Raw genomic sequence first — 18,056 nt, 5'->3', positions numbered from 1 at the left:
ACATGACGTATAGTGAGTGCATCGACTTTTAACGTCATATTTCTGGCCTTCCTAAACCAGTATTTTTTATGCTATACCACATAATGCTTAGTGTGTACGAGTGTGTGTGTATATGTGTGTGGGTGTGTTTAGTGTGATTCTTCGGCATGCCAATTATAACCTTCCCCTTCCCTTAGATAATGGCAGTGAGGTAGTGATAAGTGGAAGTGAATGATAATATTAAAATAATTATTGAGTAAATAACATCTAAAGAAAACTTGGAGAATATGAATTGTACAGCACCAGAAAATTATTCGCATTACAAGTGAAAACATTTATTTTCAGTTTAATATATTCTACCATGCAGAAATTTGTTATTGGTAAAAACGTTGTTATTGGTAAAGAAGGCAAGCATTTATTTCTAATTCTTTATTTTAAAACCATAAATAATAAGCTTAAAAATTTTATAGATAATTTCACTTACATGTAGCCTCCGGAGCCATAGGTTTTGTATTCAAAACATGTTGTGAATAAAATAAGAAAAAGTGGAATACCCCATCCTACGACAACATTCTGAAAACGGGAAAACATACCATCTTTGCGTACAACATACGCCACCATTGCATACATATGTAGTGCTTCAAGAAATAAGAACATAAATACCACAGTGAAGAAAAAATGTAAGAGGATGCCAACAATACGACACAAAGTCTGAAAAGAAATACAAAAATACATGTAAAATTATCAAGATTAATAAACTTCGTACTAATCGATTTTTTAAAAGTTATTTCACTTTTTAAATAATTAGAGTTGCAAAATATTTGTAAACTAGATACCTGCTATATTATGTAATCGCTATGTTTCTGATTAAAGTAGTAATTGATTGCACAACCTGTGCACAATATTCAATATTTTTTATTTTGTAAGATTTTTCACAGCATTTCTTGGTTGTATTATAGCTCGTCCTGTGATTCTAAAGTGGGGAAAACTAAAATGCTTTTGTGAAATGACGGTGTATTTAAAATAGCTTCAAAGTTCAGAGAAGCGTAACGTGAACGATCCCCTGAGTCCTTGGAGGATCGGAATATGCTTGTTGCAGATATTATGAAAGATGTGTTTAACTATGTTATTATTATGTTGTAAAGAAAGTTCTTGCGGTTTTTGTTACTTGTTTTCAATTATGTGTTTTCAACTCAAATGTCATTATATTGTGATTATATATATATATATATATATATATATATATATATATATATAAGTTTAAAGCATGTTTTTCGCTCTATCTATTCGTTGCATTGCTTTTGTTTTAACTTTTTATGTTTTACTTTTTTCAGGTCTTCAATGATAGCATGAACAAGAGGCAAATTCGCACGATTTTCTTGTTCCAGTTCAAGCTAGGCCGAAAAGCTGTCCAGACACCTCGTGATATCAACGATGCGTTTGGCCCAGGAACCACTAACGAGCGTGCGGCACAATGGTGTTTCAAGAAATTCCGCAGCGGTGACCAGAGCCTGGAAGATGACGAGCGCAGTGGTCGGCCATCCGCTGTTGAGAACGACCAACTGAGAGCCTTAGTTGAAGCCAATCCACTCACAACTGTTCGAGAGTTTGCTGAAGACTTGGATGTAACGTCTATGACAATTTCCAACCACCTGCAAAAGATTGGGAAGTCAAAAAACACGACAAATGGATGCCGCACGAATTGACCGAAAATCATCGAAATCGTCGTTCTCACGTGTCGTCTTCTCTTCTGCGCTACAGAAACGACCCGTTTCTCGACAGGATTGTGACGTGTGATCAGAAGTGGATCCCTTAGGACAACCGGCGACGTTCGGCGCAGTGATTGGACGTCGGCAAAGCTCCTCATCAGTTCCCAAAGCCGAAACTCCAACCACAAAAGGTCATGGTGACTGTTTGGTGGTCTGCAGCCGGTCTAATCCATCAGAGCTTCCTGAATCCGGGCGAAACGATTACGGCAGAGAAGTACTGCCAACAAATCGACGAAATGCACCAGAAGCTTCGACGTATGTGCCCGGCATTGGTCAACAGAAAGGGACCAATCATGCTCTAAGACAACTCTCTTTCGCATGTTGCACAACAGACGCTGCAAAAGTTGAACATATTGGGCTACGAAACTCTGCCTCATCCACCATACTCACCGGACCTCTCGCACACAGACTACCACTTTTTCAATTATCTCGACAATTTCCTCCGCGAGGAATATTTCAAAAGCCGAGACGATGACGAAGCGACCTTCAACGACTTCGTCGTGTCCAGAACTCCAGAATTCTGAGCTACAGGCATTAACACACTTGTTTCTCATTGGCAAAAGTCTATTGATTGTCAAGGTTTTTATTTCGATTAATAAAGGTTTGTTTGAACTGAGATATGCTCTTTTGAAATTGAAGGTTGAAAACCGCAAGAACTTTCTTTACAACCTGATACATAAGTTAATTATCCACAGAGCTGTAACTTACCTTGTATTGGTAAACGTCTGCTGGTAATAAGAGAAGCACGTGAGCAGCGAGCAATGCTATTTCCATATTCATCTGTATTACTCTATCCGGACTGAAAATTCCAAATACCAGAAAAAGAAATAGTGTGAGGCTAACGAATACAAGAAGAATTGTACTAGCTGTTTTGGTTACAACCGATGCTACAATTTTTTGCTCTGGAGGCAATGTTGGAATGGGTCGGCGCGTTGGAGTTGTAGGTGGAGGACCTGTAAATAGAATGGATTTTTTAAAACATCTATCAACTTACATTGTCGACGCATAGCGTCTAAAATACATTTTCAAATAGGGAGATACTGATAATTATAATTTTATATTGTAACCGGACAGAGAAAAAAATGAAATAAAATCTTCGAATTTTACGTCCCACGATTATGCCAGTTAGGCTAAAGGAGACCATGACTATGAGAAATGAGTGAAATGAAGAAAGTAGGAGGAAACGGGAGAACCCCGAGAAAACCCACGAGCACGGTGTTTTTTCCACCACAAAGTCCACACGGCGCGAGCTGTGATCGAACCAGGGACCCCAAGTACCGGAGATGAACGCTCTACCACTGAGCCACCGCGCCCCCCAACAGGACAGAGATCTCTATCATTTACTATAACTCGACAAGTTTCAAACCAAGATGCGCAGAACGCTGCGGAGCACTTCGTATTCCGCCATCCTCCCCACTACTCTTCCATCAACTGGTCTGGCTTTGAAAGTTCCAGTGATACTAACTCAGCAAACTTATGTTACAACAAATATCACCTACTAAAATGTTTAAAGTCCGAATCTTACTTTTTTTATTAGGTAAGCAACCTCATGGTAGTGGTCTTCACGAGCTCGGGCCTAGGGCAGGGCCCGGGCCGTAAATTTTTAAATAACCAATCATATTTCTTGGAACCTTTTCGGGCATAATACAACGATATTTTCTGGAGAACTTTTAACGTACACCTAAATTTGTAACTTAAAACGCCCACACTTAAAATCACTGTGCAATTGAGAGAAAAACTGTGTAATAGAGAAAAAAACTAAAGTAACAGAAATAAATATCCTTAGCTTGTCTGAGTGAAAATACTGCATCTTACAATGAATTAAAGGAACAAGAGCATTGGGAACAACGTGTCTTGGTTTTTTCTTCAAGACAATGCCAGTTTATATTATATGAGGATTTATATAATGATTTTTTAAAGAGAATTCATAGTTAACTAAATGTACAAGATAACCTTTATTTATTTATTTATTTTTTTTTTGTTGTTGTTTCTGAATCATAAAAGCTTTTAAACTGCAAAATTAAACATCTAATTGTTGCAAATAAAAAATACAATTTTGCCTTAATCGTTAAGTTTTTGTAATTCGGGCTTATTTCGGGCTCATTTGATTATCACATGGGGTCGGGCCTAAATGCTAAAACATATTTCTAACTCGGGTCGGGCCTCATATTATTAATTCACGAGCCGGGCCCGTGCAGACTACCTCATGGATACACTGTAAGCAGTGACGCTTTCCGACGGGGCGATCCCTTCACGCCTTCTGAAAGGAAAATTTCTCTTTTTGTTATTATTTTTTCATTGGTACGAACTGGCACAGTCAATATACAGCATCTACACTCAAATGTTGTAAAAAATCCTCAGACCATTCCGCTCCCTGCAGATTGCAACACTGCAAAACATCATCGTCGCGGAGAAGGGAGTGGGGAAATGTAGGATTAGGTGCGCAACAGCTAGGCTGCAGCGTTCTGTTTACAAACTTTTTTACTTATAGGAAGTTTGTTATCTGAACAAATCTTTGATTCGTGGATAGATTTTTGCAAGTTTCCCTCGGATTTTCTTCATTGAGCAATATCTGCAAATACTTCTTCCACCTCTTCTACATCTTCCCTTTACTTGTCAGAACCTGTTATTTTCATCTCTGGTGCAGCGCGAATGTAAAATATCATATTTTTGTCTCTCTATCTTTCCTTCGAGATTTTTATATCATCTTTTCTCGTTTTGTCTCCAGATTGGTATATATGCCTTCCTCCAATCTTTGAAAATAATATATTTTTCATATTGCAAATATCTTTCCAAAGAAACGGGAGTAAAAGGGAATAAAATTCACCCACGCTGCAAGATTTCACATATGGGCAATCATTTTCCAATAGGAACTATGCCACACAATTTCAATTCGATAAAACATAGTGCTTAGTTTCTTTAGAGTATCCCAATCATCTGCAATGCTTGCAGTTGAAAACGATCAAGGATAAGTTGATAAAAAATGTAAGTTCTCAAAGTTTCATTATTGAAATAATATGTCACTAAGAACACTTTACATCAAAAATTCGATTTCGATGCAACATAGCGTGTACTTTCTCTTAGGTTTCCCAATCACCCCATTGGATGGGGTTAGTTTCTCAAGAATTTGTGGTCGGGAGAAGAAGCTGATGAATCATTTTATATATATATATATATATATATATATATATATATATACGTACAGTATATACAGGGTGTATCAGACCACCCGTCCCAGGCATTTTTCTCAGCTGATATTGCACTTAGACATTTAAACAAAAGATTGAAACATGAAATCGTATGTAAAGAATCAAATGGTGATGCTTCCATATCCAGTGGCGTGGCAGGAATACCATTACGGGCATTAACTCTAAAATTTCAAATTGAAAGTGGTATCAATTTCGATTTCTTTGGAAGGACAATTGAAAAAGAAACAACTTTTACAGGAAACACTTATCGTTAAATTTTAAGGTTTGGCATCGTCGTGTGTTACTTGTTCTTGAGTTGCAGCTACAGAACAACAGTTTTATAGTTGGCAATGACTCCAAAAGAATACCAGATAACACGTGTATTCTTCAGAGAATTGTTCCTTTAACACTACTTTTATTCTAGGTCTTAATTTGTGCTATTGACATTCATAAAACAGCAAACATTTATGTTTTACTTACGAATGCACGCTGTGCCATCTGTCTTCATGATGTATCCCATAGTACACTCACAATCCGCCTTAGGGTCCGTGACATTGCTTAGATCATTACATATTGCGTAAGTAGGACATGAGTATCCGTCACATGGAGCTAAATATGAATCGAAATAATTTCTGAGAAAACAAATTATGAAAATACAAAATATAAAGAGAAATTCTCTTTGCGGATAGTCAAGTTCTCAGCATGTGAATCTTCAACTACATAATAATAATAATAATAATAGTAATAATAATAATAATAATAATAATAATAATAATAATAATAATAATAATAATAATAATAATAAACCACTTACGCAAGGTTGCTCATAAATTGAGGAAACCCGACAAACGTCGAGGATTCCCGATTTTTTGAGGGCTTCTGAAAAATATGTTTAAAGTTTTCTTTTTTCCATTCAAGTGTGATTATTCCAATTTGCACAGAAAATTCAAGTTGCACACCTTATTTTTATAGATCAGTTATTACTTCCAGAGCCGAAATACTATTAGTAGTATTTGTAACATGCAACATATATAGAGAAACAACAGAAGACTTCATTTTGCCAAACTGTAGTAAATCAAGAATTTTAATACGTAAATCAGCCGACATTAACCTTTCTAGGCTATAGAAAAAATATTTCCCAAAATAATGCACAGAGAACTACGTCCTAGAGAAAAGCAGCATCTTCATTAAATACTCGATGTATTTTTTAAAACAGATTTAAAATTGTTATTTGTAATAGTAAATAACAGGGAAATAATAAACATGTAAATAATTGTTTATTTTGTAACCTAAGCAAGTCTAAATAGTGTACTTACCCGTTGGCCAGATTTTGTGCCACCCCGTCCCTGGTATAGGTGGCAATGTCCCTGGTCCAGGATTAAATGGTAAAGGGGTACATAGGGCTATTCGTGCAAATTTTGGCAATGACTACATTGACCCACTCTTAAATTTTAGGGACGAGTGCAGAGTACAACTTCTCAAAATTTTGGAAAATTGTCAAACCTAAAAATTTGGTTCGTAATGTAAGACCGAAATATGTGTTTCTGTAATTTAGGTGGTCCATCTCGTTTTATCTATGAGTAAACATTGTAAAAATCTCAAATTTCAGAGGTCTTGACGTAATTTATCTTTTCTCATTAGGTTATCTCACGTTATATTCTTATATAGGTACAAGGGATCATTCTGTTTCATAGGACATACGTACAATGCTGCAGCCCTCTTAAATTTACGATGAGGTACATTAATATTAGGGATGGCCAGATCCGGATATTTTTGGATCCGGATACCCGGACACTGGATCCGGATCCGAAATTTCGCATCTTGGATCCGGATCCGAAAATCCGAATCTTGGATCCGGATCCAAAAAAACGGATCTTGGATCCGGATTCGGAAAAACGGATCTTGGATCCGGATCCGAAAAAACGGATCTCGGAATCGAACAGAAAAAACGGATCTTGGATCCGGATCCGAAAAACCGGATCTTGGATCTGGATCCGAAATTTCGGATCGTGGATCCGGATTCGAGAAACCGAATCTTGGATCCGGATCCGAAAGTCCGGATCCGAAATTTCGGATCTTGGATCCCGACCTGAAAAACCGGATCTTGGATCCGGATTCGAAACTCCGTGTCAGAAAATTCGGGTGTTCCCAATCAGCAAAATTTTCGAAATTGTTGACAAAGTGATTTTCATTCCTATGCTTAAAATAAGATTATAAGACACTTTTGGTATCCGATCGTGTGACAGCCTTGCGTTCTCTTCATTCTGTTGATATTTGGTTTTCGTGCCTTAATATGTCACAATTACTCCAAATTTGATTGAGTAAAACTGTCGAGAGTAGAGATGCAAGGGCTCGGAAAAAAACCCGGCTTTTTTAAAAAGAACTCGGTTTTTTCTGCTTCGCTTTTTGCTTGTGATATTTTGGTCTTTTTTGAAAATTTTGCTTTAAACTGATAAAGCAGACTTTGTTTCGCTTCTCTACAACAACAACAACTACTACTACAAAAACTCATTTAAATAGTGGTTGATGCAGATAATAATATGAAACCTCGAAAATAAACCATGAATTTTAAAAATATTTTTTTAAAAATTCTTAACATATTTACATTATGAATTCCAAAGGATTAACCAATATATGTAATAATATTTTAACCTCTTATATACAATAAGTACTTTTAAAAAATTATACACAAATAACTAGCAAAATTGTATGTAGTATTTTTACTTCAAAATATCACACACCCTCTTTTGGAAGCAAAATAAAGAAAAACACGAGAGAAATCTGCACATCCAAGAGCTTCGTTTCGGGTGGTTCTGTACATTCTTGAAATTTTCCAGTTAAGTTTTAACTTTCATATACATTGTATGAATATTTCGAAGAAATTTTTCACTGATTGATCACATACGTAATAATCTGTTACCACCTATCAGGTGCTTCGGCAGTGGCGGCCGGTGGTTTGTGGTTTCGGGTGTTGCAGTACGAACGATCGGAGACAGAAGATATAAAGTGGACTCATTGACTAATCATAACTTTAGATGCAAATGCTATGTGACATGTTAAATTAAATTAAGTTCTGTTTTTAAAAAATAAAAAATGCAGAACGTTTAATCCGATTAATCACCTTGTTTAATTAGTAAGTTCATTCTTCTCTCTTTGATTGGAACAAATCTGCCTAATACATGCTAGTTGAACTCTAGTATTCTTATTGTCAGGCCTTTTTCGATGGAAAGCATAACCAATGGTGATAACTTTTCTTGGGACATTCAATTCCTTGAAAGTGTGAATTCTTTCTCATGTGAAAAAGAAATTTTCTTCTTTACTGACACCATAGGTACAGTTAATATTAATTTCAGAAGCTTTGTAGATTCACTAAATATTTTTTTCTAGATTTTTATGAACAATTCATTCTAGCAAACTTAGTCCCTGACAGTGATCCGAATTCCTCTTCAGTGTAGACTGAAGAGAGTTCGTAGCAGAGATTAATATTATTTAAAAAATGTACATTGAACACTCTTTATTCACAATTTATCTAGGAAAATTTCAAATAAATTGTGGAAATGTACCTAGTGCATACAACATTACTGCCATAAGGTGTCCTGTAAACTTAAACCGTTTTTTTTTTCGAACACTCTCCTGAATTGCACTTTGCTTGTTTTGTCTAAGCCTTAATTGTAAGTTTTTCCTCAGTTCAAGGCTGGGCAATTTTTTTTGTAAGTTATTTACAGAAGTCATGATATGCAATTCATTCAGAATTTGTAGGATATGTACAGAATTAAAGCACACACAATAAAATTAAATCTAATAACTAATAACCAAAACAGCTGATACAAAAGAGATACTAGTATATGAATTGCGAATGTCACATATTCATACATAGGGCTGTAAACTAGCCGGCTTTTCATTGGCCTGGCCGGAAAAATTGATGTTATTTTGATTAAAGCCGGTGACGGGTGCAAACTTCTCACCAGCCCCTTTATAACCGTTTTTTTTTTTTTCAAATTTGTATCTAGTTCGAAGAATAGATTGAAAAGTAACTGTCATTCTGTAAGCTCAAAACTGTTACCTTTCACCATGTATCAACGATTAATATATTTTGTTCACCTGTTTAGAAAATTTTAGAGATATGACAGGGACTGTATCAGGGAAAATTTGAAATTTACTTTCAAGGAATTTTATACATTTATTAAGAGTGGAAAAGGACTTCTTAAAGCAATTTCCTATAGTTGAAGTAGAGACTATATGTTTAAAGAGTGAATTTCATTTTCCAAATCCAAAATTGTCACGTAAAGATTATTATACTTTTGTTCATCTGTTTCGATAATTTTACAGTAATGGTAGTTACTGGTAAATAAAATAAATTGATCAATGCGGTGGCTCAGTGGTAGAGCGTTCACCTCCGGTGCTTGGGGTCCCTGGGTCGATCCCAGCTCGCGCCGTGTGGAATTTGTAATGGACAAACACCGTGCTCGTGGGTTTTCTCGGGGTTTTCCCGTTTCCTCCCACTTTCTTCATTTCATTTAATTCTCATAATCACCGTCTCCTTTAGCCTAACCGGCATAAGCGTGGGACGTAAAACTCAAGGATTTCATTTCATTAACGAATTTTTGTTCAAATAAGTTTCATTTCTCTAACATTTCAGGATTCCGAGATATAAAAGTCTTTTCTTCCCCTCTAAGACATACATCAAAAAACGCTTAAGTACATACCTAATTATTTCAAATGTAAAGTCCAAATACCAAATTCTATGCCCCTAACCTTCAGAGGTTCCCAGATATCGACATGTTATTATAATAATTACAATCCCCACCCTCTTTCCCCTTCCATCTCTTTTCTTTTCCTTTTTACTAAAACGTCAAAAAACACTGAAACACATTTCAAATTATTTTTAATGAGAAATGCAAATACCAAATCTCAAGTCTCTAACCTTAAAGGATTGAACATATTAATACAATAATTGTAATCCCCACTTAATTTTCTTCTCCCTCTTTTTCTTCCCTTCTGGGCCACATATCAAAAAAACGTTGAAATACGTATCTAATTATTTTAAGTGAGAAGTCCAAATACCAAATTCCATGTTTCTAACCCTTTACGTTTCCGAGATATAGGCACATTATTATACTAATTGCAATAATTGCAATTATTGCTTTCTACATCTTCCCTGCCCCTTCTAATTTAAATATCAAAAAGCACTTAAACAAGTATCAAATTATTTTCAATGAGAAACCCAAATACCAAATTTGAAATATCTAACGTCAAGAATCATCAATATTTTCCACCCCATTTCCCTCCTTCCTCGTCGAATTTCCCAAAGTCATTCCTTAGTGGTATCCTACGTCACAAAGCCTGCCCAAATTTCAAGTTTGTAACTTAAGCGATTTGGCCTGTACGGTGATCTGTCACTCACTCACTCAGGACTTTGCCCTTTTTATATAGAGAGATTTAAGATTTTATGGGAAAGCCATGGATTTTGTCCTAAGACCGCCAGTGTCGTAGAAATGTAATAGCTTTGCTATAAAATTTAAGCAATCAACTGACTGATCTGCGTCTATATGTATTACGGTGTGTAAAATGCCGCTTATGATATTTATTTAGCTCGTAATAAAAAAAATAGAAATAATGACGAAAATTCAAAGACATCCATGATTTTAGCGTAATGCTGCAGGAGTTCAGATCATTGAATTAATCATAAGAGCCGACTGTATAAGATAGACTACATTAAATTCCAATGTGGCACAAAGAAAATATGCAGCATTACTATGCAGCTTTTCAACGTTATAACTCATTCTTAAAATATTATCATAGGTCTCACAAACAATCGAGTTTTAATCCTAACTCGATTAATATATAACAAAAGGCAGATCTATACAACTACTGATTTGAGATGAAAGTGGCATACTTTGTAGTACGTTTAAAGATATACTAAAGACTAAATGATGGGGTGTGCGAAACAGTGGTCTAACCCCGAAAAATGTGAAAATGAGATTTAAATTGAATTGTCTTCCCACTGAGTTAGGTAAAATTCACCTAGTAAAATGTATACATATGGATATTTTAGTTCTGGGTCTCAATCTAAGGCCTAATATATTCAAATCAGGAGTCCGAATTTGAACTTCGAAATTTCGGGTGTGGATCCAGGAACCGAATATCCGGATCCGGATCCAAGATCCGAAATTCCGGATCCGGATTCAAGATCCAAAACTTCGGATCCGGATCCAAGATCCGAAATTATAGGATCCGGATCCGTCTGGCCATTCCTAATTAATATCCCCTTAAATATGAAATATTCATAAAATAAAATTTGGTAAATGCTTCTTAGGGCTTGAGTATATACTTCATAAATTATATTGGTCCTCCTTTTCCGGTTTGGGTACAAAACCTCGCGGCGACAACCTCGCGGACCAAAACCTCGCCTGGCCAAAACCTCGCCGCCCAAAACCTCACGGCCCAAAATCTCGCCAGGCCGAAACCTCGCCTGGCCATAACCTCGCGGGACAAAATCTCGCCGGGCCAAAACCCCGCCTGGCCAAAACCTCGCCGCCCAAAACGTCGCCACCCAAAACCTGGCGGGCCAAAACCTCGCGCCCCAAAATATCGCCATACCCAAAATCTCGCCTGACCAAAATGTAAATGTTCCAACAGATGATAAGGATGACGGTATAAAAGACGCTGTTTCAGAAGAAGTATCACGGGTATTTGACCAAGTCCCACGATAACATGTGAAAATTCTATTTCTGTATTAGAGGATTTCAATGTGAAGATAGGGTGACAGGATGTTTTTAAACTGGTTATAGGGAAAGAAAGGAAAGTAATGACAACTAACGAGGTTAGTTTCGTGAACTTTGGAACATCCAAAAGCTTAAAATTTTAACAAAAATCTAATAATATTTATGAAAGTATGAAATAATATATGAGTTTTTACGACGTCCCTTGATTATGTCCTATAGGTTAAAGGAGACGTAGATGACCAGGATGAAGGAAATGATCGAATAAAGAAAGTGGGAGGAAACGTGAATAACCCGAGAAAGCCCACGCATACGATGTTTTGTATATTATTATTATTATTATTATTATTATTATTATTATTATTATTATTATTATTATTATTATTATTATTATTATTATTATTATTTGTAATGTGGAATTGCATGTTAGGAAACACATTGGGTAAATTTTAAAGAAAAGTTTCATTCGCGGCGAGATTTTGTCCCGCGAGGTTTTGGCCCGGCGAGATTTGGCCCGCGAGGTTTTGGGCGGCGAGGTTTTGGCCGGCGAGATTTTGGGCGGCGATGTTTCGGCCGCGAGATTTTGTCCGTATACCTCCTTTTCCCTTTCCGTGGGTACAAAATTGCCAAATATATACGCAAACAATACGTCTTACCATATGATACCATGTTTTTGATAATGTTAGGGAAATAACAAACATGTAAATAATTGTTTATTTTGTAACCTAAGCAAGTCTAAGTAGTGTACTTACCCGTTGGCCAGATTTTGTGCCACCGCGTCAATGGTATAGGTGGCATTGTCCCTGGTCCAGGATTAAATGGTAAAGGGGTACATAGGGCTATTCGTGCAAATTTTGGCAAAGGCTATATTGACCCACTCTTAAATTTTAGGGACGAGTGCAGAGTACAACTTCTCAAAATTTTGGAAAATTGTCAAACCTAAAAATTTGGTTCGTAATGTAAGACCGAGATATGTCTTTCTGTAATTTAGGTGGTCCATATCGTTTTATTTATGAGTAAACATTGTAAAAATCTCAAATTTCAAAGGTCTTGACATAATTTATCTTCTTTTATTAGGTTATCTCACGTTATATTCTTATATAGGTACAAGGGATCATTCTCTTTCATAGGACATACGTACAATGCTGCAGCCCTCTTAAATTTACGATGAGGTACATTAATATCCCCTTAAATATGAAATATTCATAAAATAAAATTTGGTAAATGCTTCTTAGGGCTTGAGTATATACTTCATAAATTATATTGGTCCTCTTTTTCCCTTTCCGTGGGTACAAAATTGCCATATATATACGCAAACAATACGTCTTACCATGTGATACTATGTTTTTGATTATGTTTTATTACAACATATGGTGTTATAATGCCCGAGTTAATTCGCTTTCATAAGGCATGGGTATCACCTCTTAAACTTTGGGACGACTGTATTCGACCACTTTAAATTTTCGAAATTGTCAAAACCTAAAATTGGTGAATGTTCTCTAGGATAAGATTTCGGTGATTGGTGTGCCCCTTTTCACGGGTAAAAAAAATACTAAATATTTAATTTGGGATATTTGTGACGTAATTTATTCTCTAAGATGTGGTTTTAATATGTATAATTATATAGATGTGTATAGGGTTTCATTTTCGTTCAAAAAAAAAAAAAAAAAAGAATATCTTGATGCATCCTTTGCAAAATTTCATAGGGGTACTATGGTCCACCAGTTGAAAGTAAGAATTGTAAAATAAAATTAAAAATTATTAATTGTTCTATAGGACTTCAGCATATAACTCTGTAAATCGGGTGCTTGATCTTTTTTCTTTCAAGGGTAAATAAAATAGACACAAATAATATTTGGAAGGAGTACGTTATGAGTCCTCACTAATTTGGAACGGTATTATAGCTTATGGTAGACTGAATGTTAGATCCCTGGAAGATAATACTGAATGTATATTTGGATGAAGTGCCACCTGGTCCATCATACCATTTCTCAAAATTTAGAAACTAAATATTGTAGATTTAAACTTAGAACGCTATTTTATTAATTTTAAGCATCTTAGATGGTACATAAGAGTATTTAGGCGTTAGACGTCATCCGGTTAATGGTGTACCTTGAACTATGTGATTGAAATTTAGTAGAAGATACTTTTCTCAAGTTAAAATTATTTTAGGAAATATACATTAGATCTGCGTCCTGGACTAACACATATTTTCTCAAAATTTAGGTACCAGAATTCTTAGTGATTTTAATATTTAAGGTTGAATAATTATAATAATAATACGTTGACATCAGAGATGGAGTGGGTCAGTGGGTCGGTGGGTCAGTGGGTCAAGTGGGTCAACTTTTCTGAGTGGGTCAGTGGGTCGTGGGTCAACAGCATGTGACCCACAGTGACCAACCACCCACCGTGACCCACCACCCACCGTGACCCACTGCGACCCACCACCCACCATGACCCACTGTGACCCACCTCCCACCGTGACCCACTGCGACCCACCGACTCAGTATGATCTACTGACCCTCTCTGTTCACTGCATTGTAGACAGTATCTTTTGAAGACTGGTAAATTTGTCTCAGTTTTAATTTCAAGACCATCATTCTTTTCCACTTGTTTCTGTCTACTTACTTGAGGTGAGTATATTTAACCAAGTGAAAAAAGAACTTCAGGCACTTTTGGATATTGATATTTTTAATTGTAATAATAGCAATAGGACTTACACTACAACTTGGCTTTCGAGACCTGTGGGTTTTTAGAGCTAACTACTGGAAAAAATTCATTTTTGAATCACTGTAATATATAAATTATTTAAAAAATATTGAATGTAACTATATGTGCCTGATCATCACGGTCAAATTGCAAAGTCAAATGAAATTACTTTTGGTATATAGTTAGGCCTTAATCTAAATTGGTATGTTACATTGCTTTTACTATAATGCATAATATCCTAAGGAGGTAGTGAGGATCCGAATTTTTGCGGAAAAAAATGAGTACCGGTATCTCGCAAACCGTTAAACTTATGGAGCTGAAATTCAGTGTATTAACTCTTTATTGAAAATAAACAGAATGTATCCTAGCATTTTTTAAAATCTCCTTTATGTGGGGGGAGGGCACTTTCTATATATGGAAAATTAGTAGTAAGTTGGTTTGTAAAAATGATCGAAAATGATCGATGTTAAGAAAAAAGTCAGAAACAAAAAATACAGTGCTTGGCTTCATATATCCATTGCTTTCTGCTATAATGATTGCTGAAGCTTATGTTTATTATATGGAGCGCTCAGACCACAGGGTAATCAACCCATAAAGTTGTGAGAAAAATAGGCATAAAATTTGTACTGTAAGCTTAATTACACGGAAATTTGAAGTTTGGATTGTACACATAATTGTATGGAAAATTTTACAATTTTTTCCCTTTACGTTGGTCTACTTACCTTGATTTGGAACTTTCAAATTTCATCCTTTTTCCCACTGAAAAGTATTGATAATTCAACAAGGAAATAATTATACTATGATAATTTAATTTAAATTCATCGTAATTTGGCCCATGGCAAACTGCAGTGTGGTAACTGAGGGGGAAGAAGGAGGGTAATTCCCATTCACCTCTGAACACTTTGCAGGAACCTTGTTCCCTTTCGCTTTCTAGACAGGGGAGGGAACTTGGTAATGGTTAGTGCTCTCAAACGGGTCGGGTCAGGTCAGTCGGGTCAGTCTACTCGGGTCTGGTTGTCGGGTCGGGTCAGTCAGGTCAGCTCGGGTCGGGTTGTCGGGTCGGGTCAGGTCAATCGGGTTAGCTCGGGTCGAGTTGTCGGGTCGGGTCAATCGGGTCAGTTCGTGTCGGGTTGTCGGGTCGGATTATCGGGTCGGGTTAGTTCACTTTGGTCAACTGAGTAGGTTGAGCTTAAACTCGGCTGGAGTCGAAAGCTGCTGTTTTTCACTAGCTGCCTAATTAAAAGTAGCAATTTTCAATTGATTTTATAGAAGCCATAAATCTATTTTGAACACTTGCAGCTAGTGTTTTTATGGTAAATGCTTATTTTTGTACTTGTGTGTACTTTAATTTGTAAATGTGGAAGATTGATTTTACCAATCGACTGTAATATTAATATCTACGCCAATATGGAGTCTGGATTTAGAACAAAACTAGAAGTTGTTTAAGCAAGACCAAAAGAAAGATTGGATATGGACGACCAAGCTCAAGCAGGGCTGCGGTGGCTCAGTGGTAGAGAATTCATCTCTGCTGCATGGTGTCCATGGTTCGATCCCAGCTTGTGCTAAGTAGGCTTTGTGTTGGAGAAACGCCGTGTAGTGGGTTTTCTCGGGGTTCTGTTTCCTCCCACTTTCTTCATTCCACTATTTCATTCATTACTCATGGTCACCGTATCCCTTAGCCTCGGTGCAGAATCGAGGGACCTTAAACTGAATATTTCATTTTATTTCACCAAGTCCAAGGACATCGATACAAGAACAAGATAAAGATTGGATATGCAAGACGAATTGCATAGTAATCTTGCTCTTGGCCTTGTTTTGGTGATCACCAAGTAGCGATGAGCATATTTTCTTGCTTTCCGTATAGTATGAAAGACCATAATCAAAATCACACTTGGTCTCCATTTGTACCGATGAGGCGAGCATTCTTGGCTCTTGTATATCATGAAAGACCACCACGACTACGAAATGCAGGACCAAGACTTAACTGCAAGACAAAGAATAAGACGCAGTATTGATGACTAAGAGCCATTGTGCGAATTGTTTGAATTTCGTTTGTTGGGCTGAAAGTGATGAAATAAAATTAGTACTTTATAATTAACTATCATACTGTATTTTTAAATTTTAAATTACAAAATTCATATTATGTATCTTCTTACGTGCAACTATATATACTGTAAAATAAGTTTTAATTACCGAGAAAGAAAAATCAAAATGGCACGGGTCCCGGAATCATAAGAACCTATTTTGGAATGCAAGTTGAAGGGTTGGAAAAATCACAGGTGTTCTCCTGTTTCCTCAACACTTATCATTGTAGTTAAACGATTCCCTTTTGTCTCCGCCAAGAGACTCTTGCTACTGCCTTCCGAGAAGACCCCCTGCCGTCCAAGCAGGTGAGAACACTGACCTTGAATAAAAATTTCGTCACATAGAACTAAAGCAAGAAAAAAAAATTCTCCCACGTCGGACATTGGTGTCAGTTATAAAAAGAAATAACCAAACCCCAAAAGTGCCAAATATTCATTAAGATGCATATACAAATCCCCCGCTTGATCTAGCTAGTGGTTAACATGTAAGGCTTCGGTAAACGTCGTCCGGGTTTAATTCCCAATGGGAGTGCATTTTGGCGTTCACCCAGTGTCGTGACTATAGTGCTCTCAAACGGATCGGGTTGACCCGACCCGTGACCCGACCCGACCCGACTCGGATCGGGTCAGCTCGGGTCGGGTCGGGTCAGTCGGGTCAGTCGGGTCGGGTTAGGCTACTCGGGTCGTGTTGTCGGGTCAGGTCGGGTCGGATTGTCAGATCAGGTCAATCGGGTCAGCTCGGGTCGGGTTGTCGGGTCGGATTGTCAGGTCGGGTCAATCGGGTCGGGTTGTCGGGTCGGGTCATTCGGGTCGGGTTGTCCTGTCGGGTCAACCGGGTCAGCTCGGGTCGGGTTGTCGGGTCAGGTCAATCAGGTCGTATCACGGTTCGGGTCAGTCGGGTCGGATCGGGTCAGTCAATTCGGGTCACGGGTCGGGTCGGGTCGGTCTTCAACCCGACCCGACTCTTTGAGAGCACTAGTAATGGTATCAAACCTTCATGTGTAATTACAAAAATTAAATTTATAAACAAATAAGAAATCTTATTCACAAGATTCCCTATCAAAGGCGTGGTAGATGAAGTTTCTTTTCTACATGGGTCGACATTGCCAACTGATATGGTCGATATGGAAAAGATGTATGGTGATAGAGAGATGGTACTTCTTGCTGAGTATTTCAAACCTGACCAAGAAAAATCGTTATCAGCCTTAAGTCTAACAAGTAGATTGTCGATGAGGAGTTGCAGAATCGGGAAGAAGTATTATCAATTTCCACGACAGAGTGCAAACGGGGATTTCCCCTTATGAATTTACAGATGACTGATATTAGAAATAGACTAAGTGCTCAAACATTGTCTAACTTGTTGCTCATCAATGTTAATGGTCCACCGCTAGACAAGCTCAAAGTAGACGAGCTAGTTATTTCTTGGCTGAAGGATGGACAACATTCCACTGCGGATGATTTACCGCCAAAAAGTTACCAACAGGAAATAAATTCGATTTCAGATTTGTTTTAAGGTGGAAAATTACGAGTTACAGAAAATGTATATTTGCATTAGTAATGGCTTATTTGTGTTATTCAACTTTGTACCTAGTTTTTACTAAGTCT

General features: G+C 37.0%; 1 protein-coding gene across 1 annotated transcript in view; it reads right to left on the bottom strand.

Moving 5' to 3' along the window:
* Positions 1-18,056, bottom strand: part of LOC145660613 (adhesion G protein-coupled receptor L3-like) — an 880,165-nt gene that overhangs the window by 331,486 nt on the left and 530,623 nt on the right. Inside the window, exons 6-8 of the mRNA XM_081725881.1 lie at positions 5,417-5,545; positions 2,457-2,701; positions 464-690 (exon numbers count right to left, since the gene is read on the bottom strand). Coding sequence (XP_081582007.1) covers positions 464-690; positions 2,457-2,701; positions 5,417-5,545 — 601 coding nt within the window. The remainder of the gene's footprint in view (positions 1-463; positions 691-2,456; positions 2,702-5,416; positions 5,546-18,056) is intronic.

This window comes from Thermobia domestica, chromosome 9, assembly GCF_964235325.1.
Source record: "Thermobia domestica chromosome 9, izTheDome1.hap1.1, whole genome shotgun sequence".
Taxonomy (NCBI): Eukaryota; Metazoa; Arthropoda; class Insecta; order Zygentoma; family Lepismatidae; genus Thermobia; species Thermobia domestica.
This window is presented reverse-complemented; position numbering and strand designations above follow the sequence as displayed.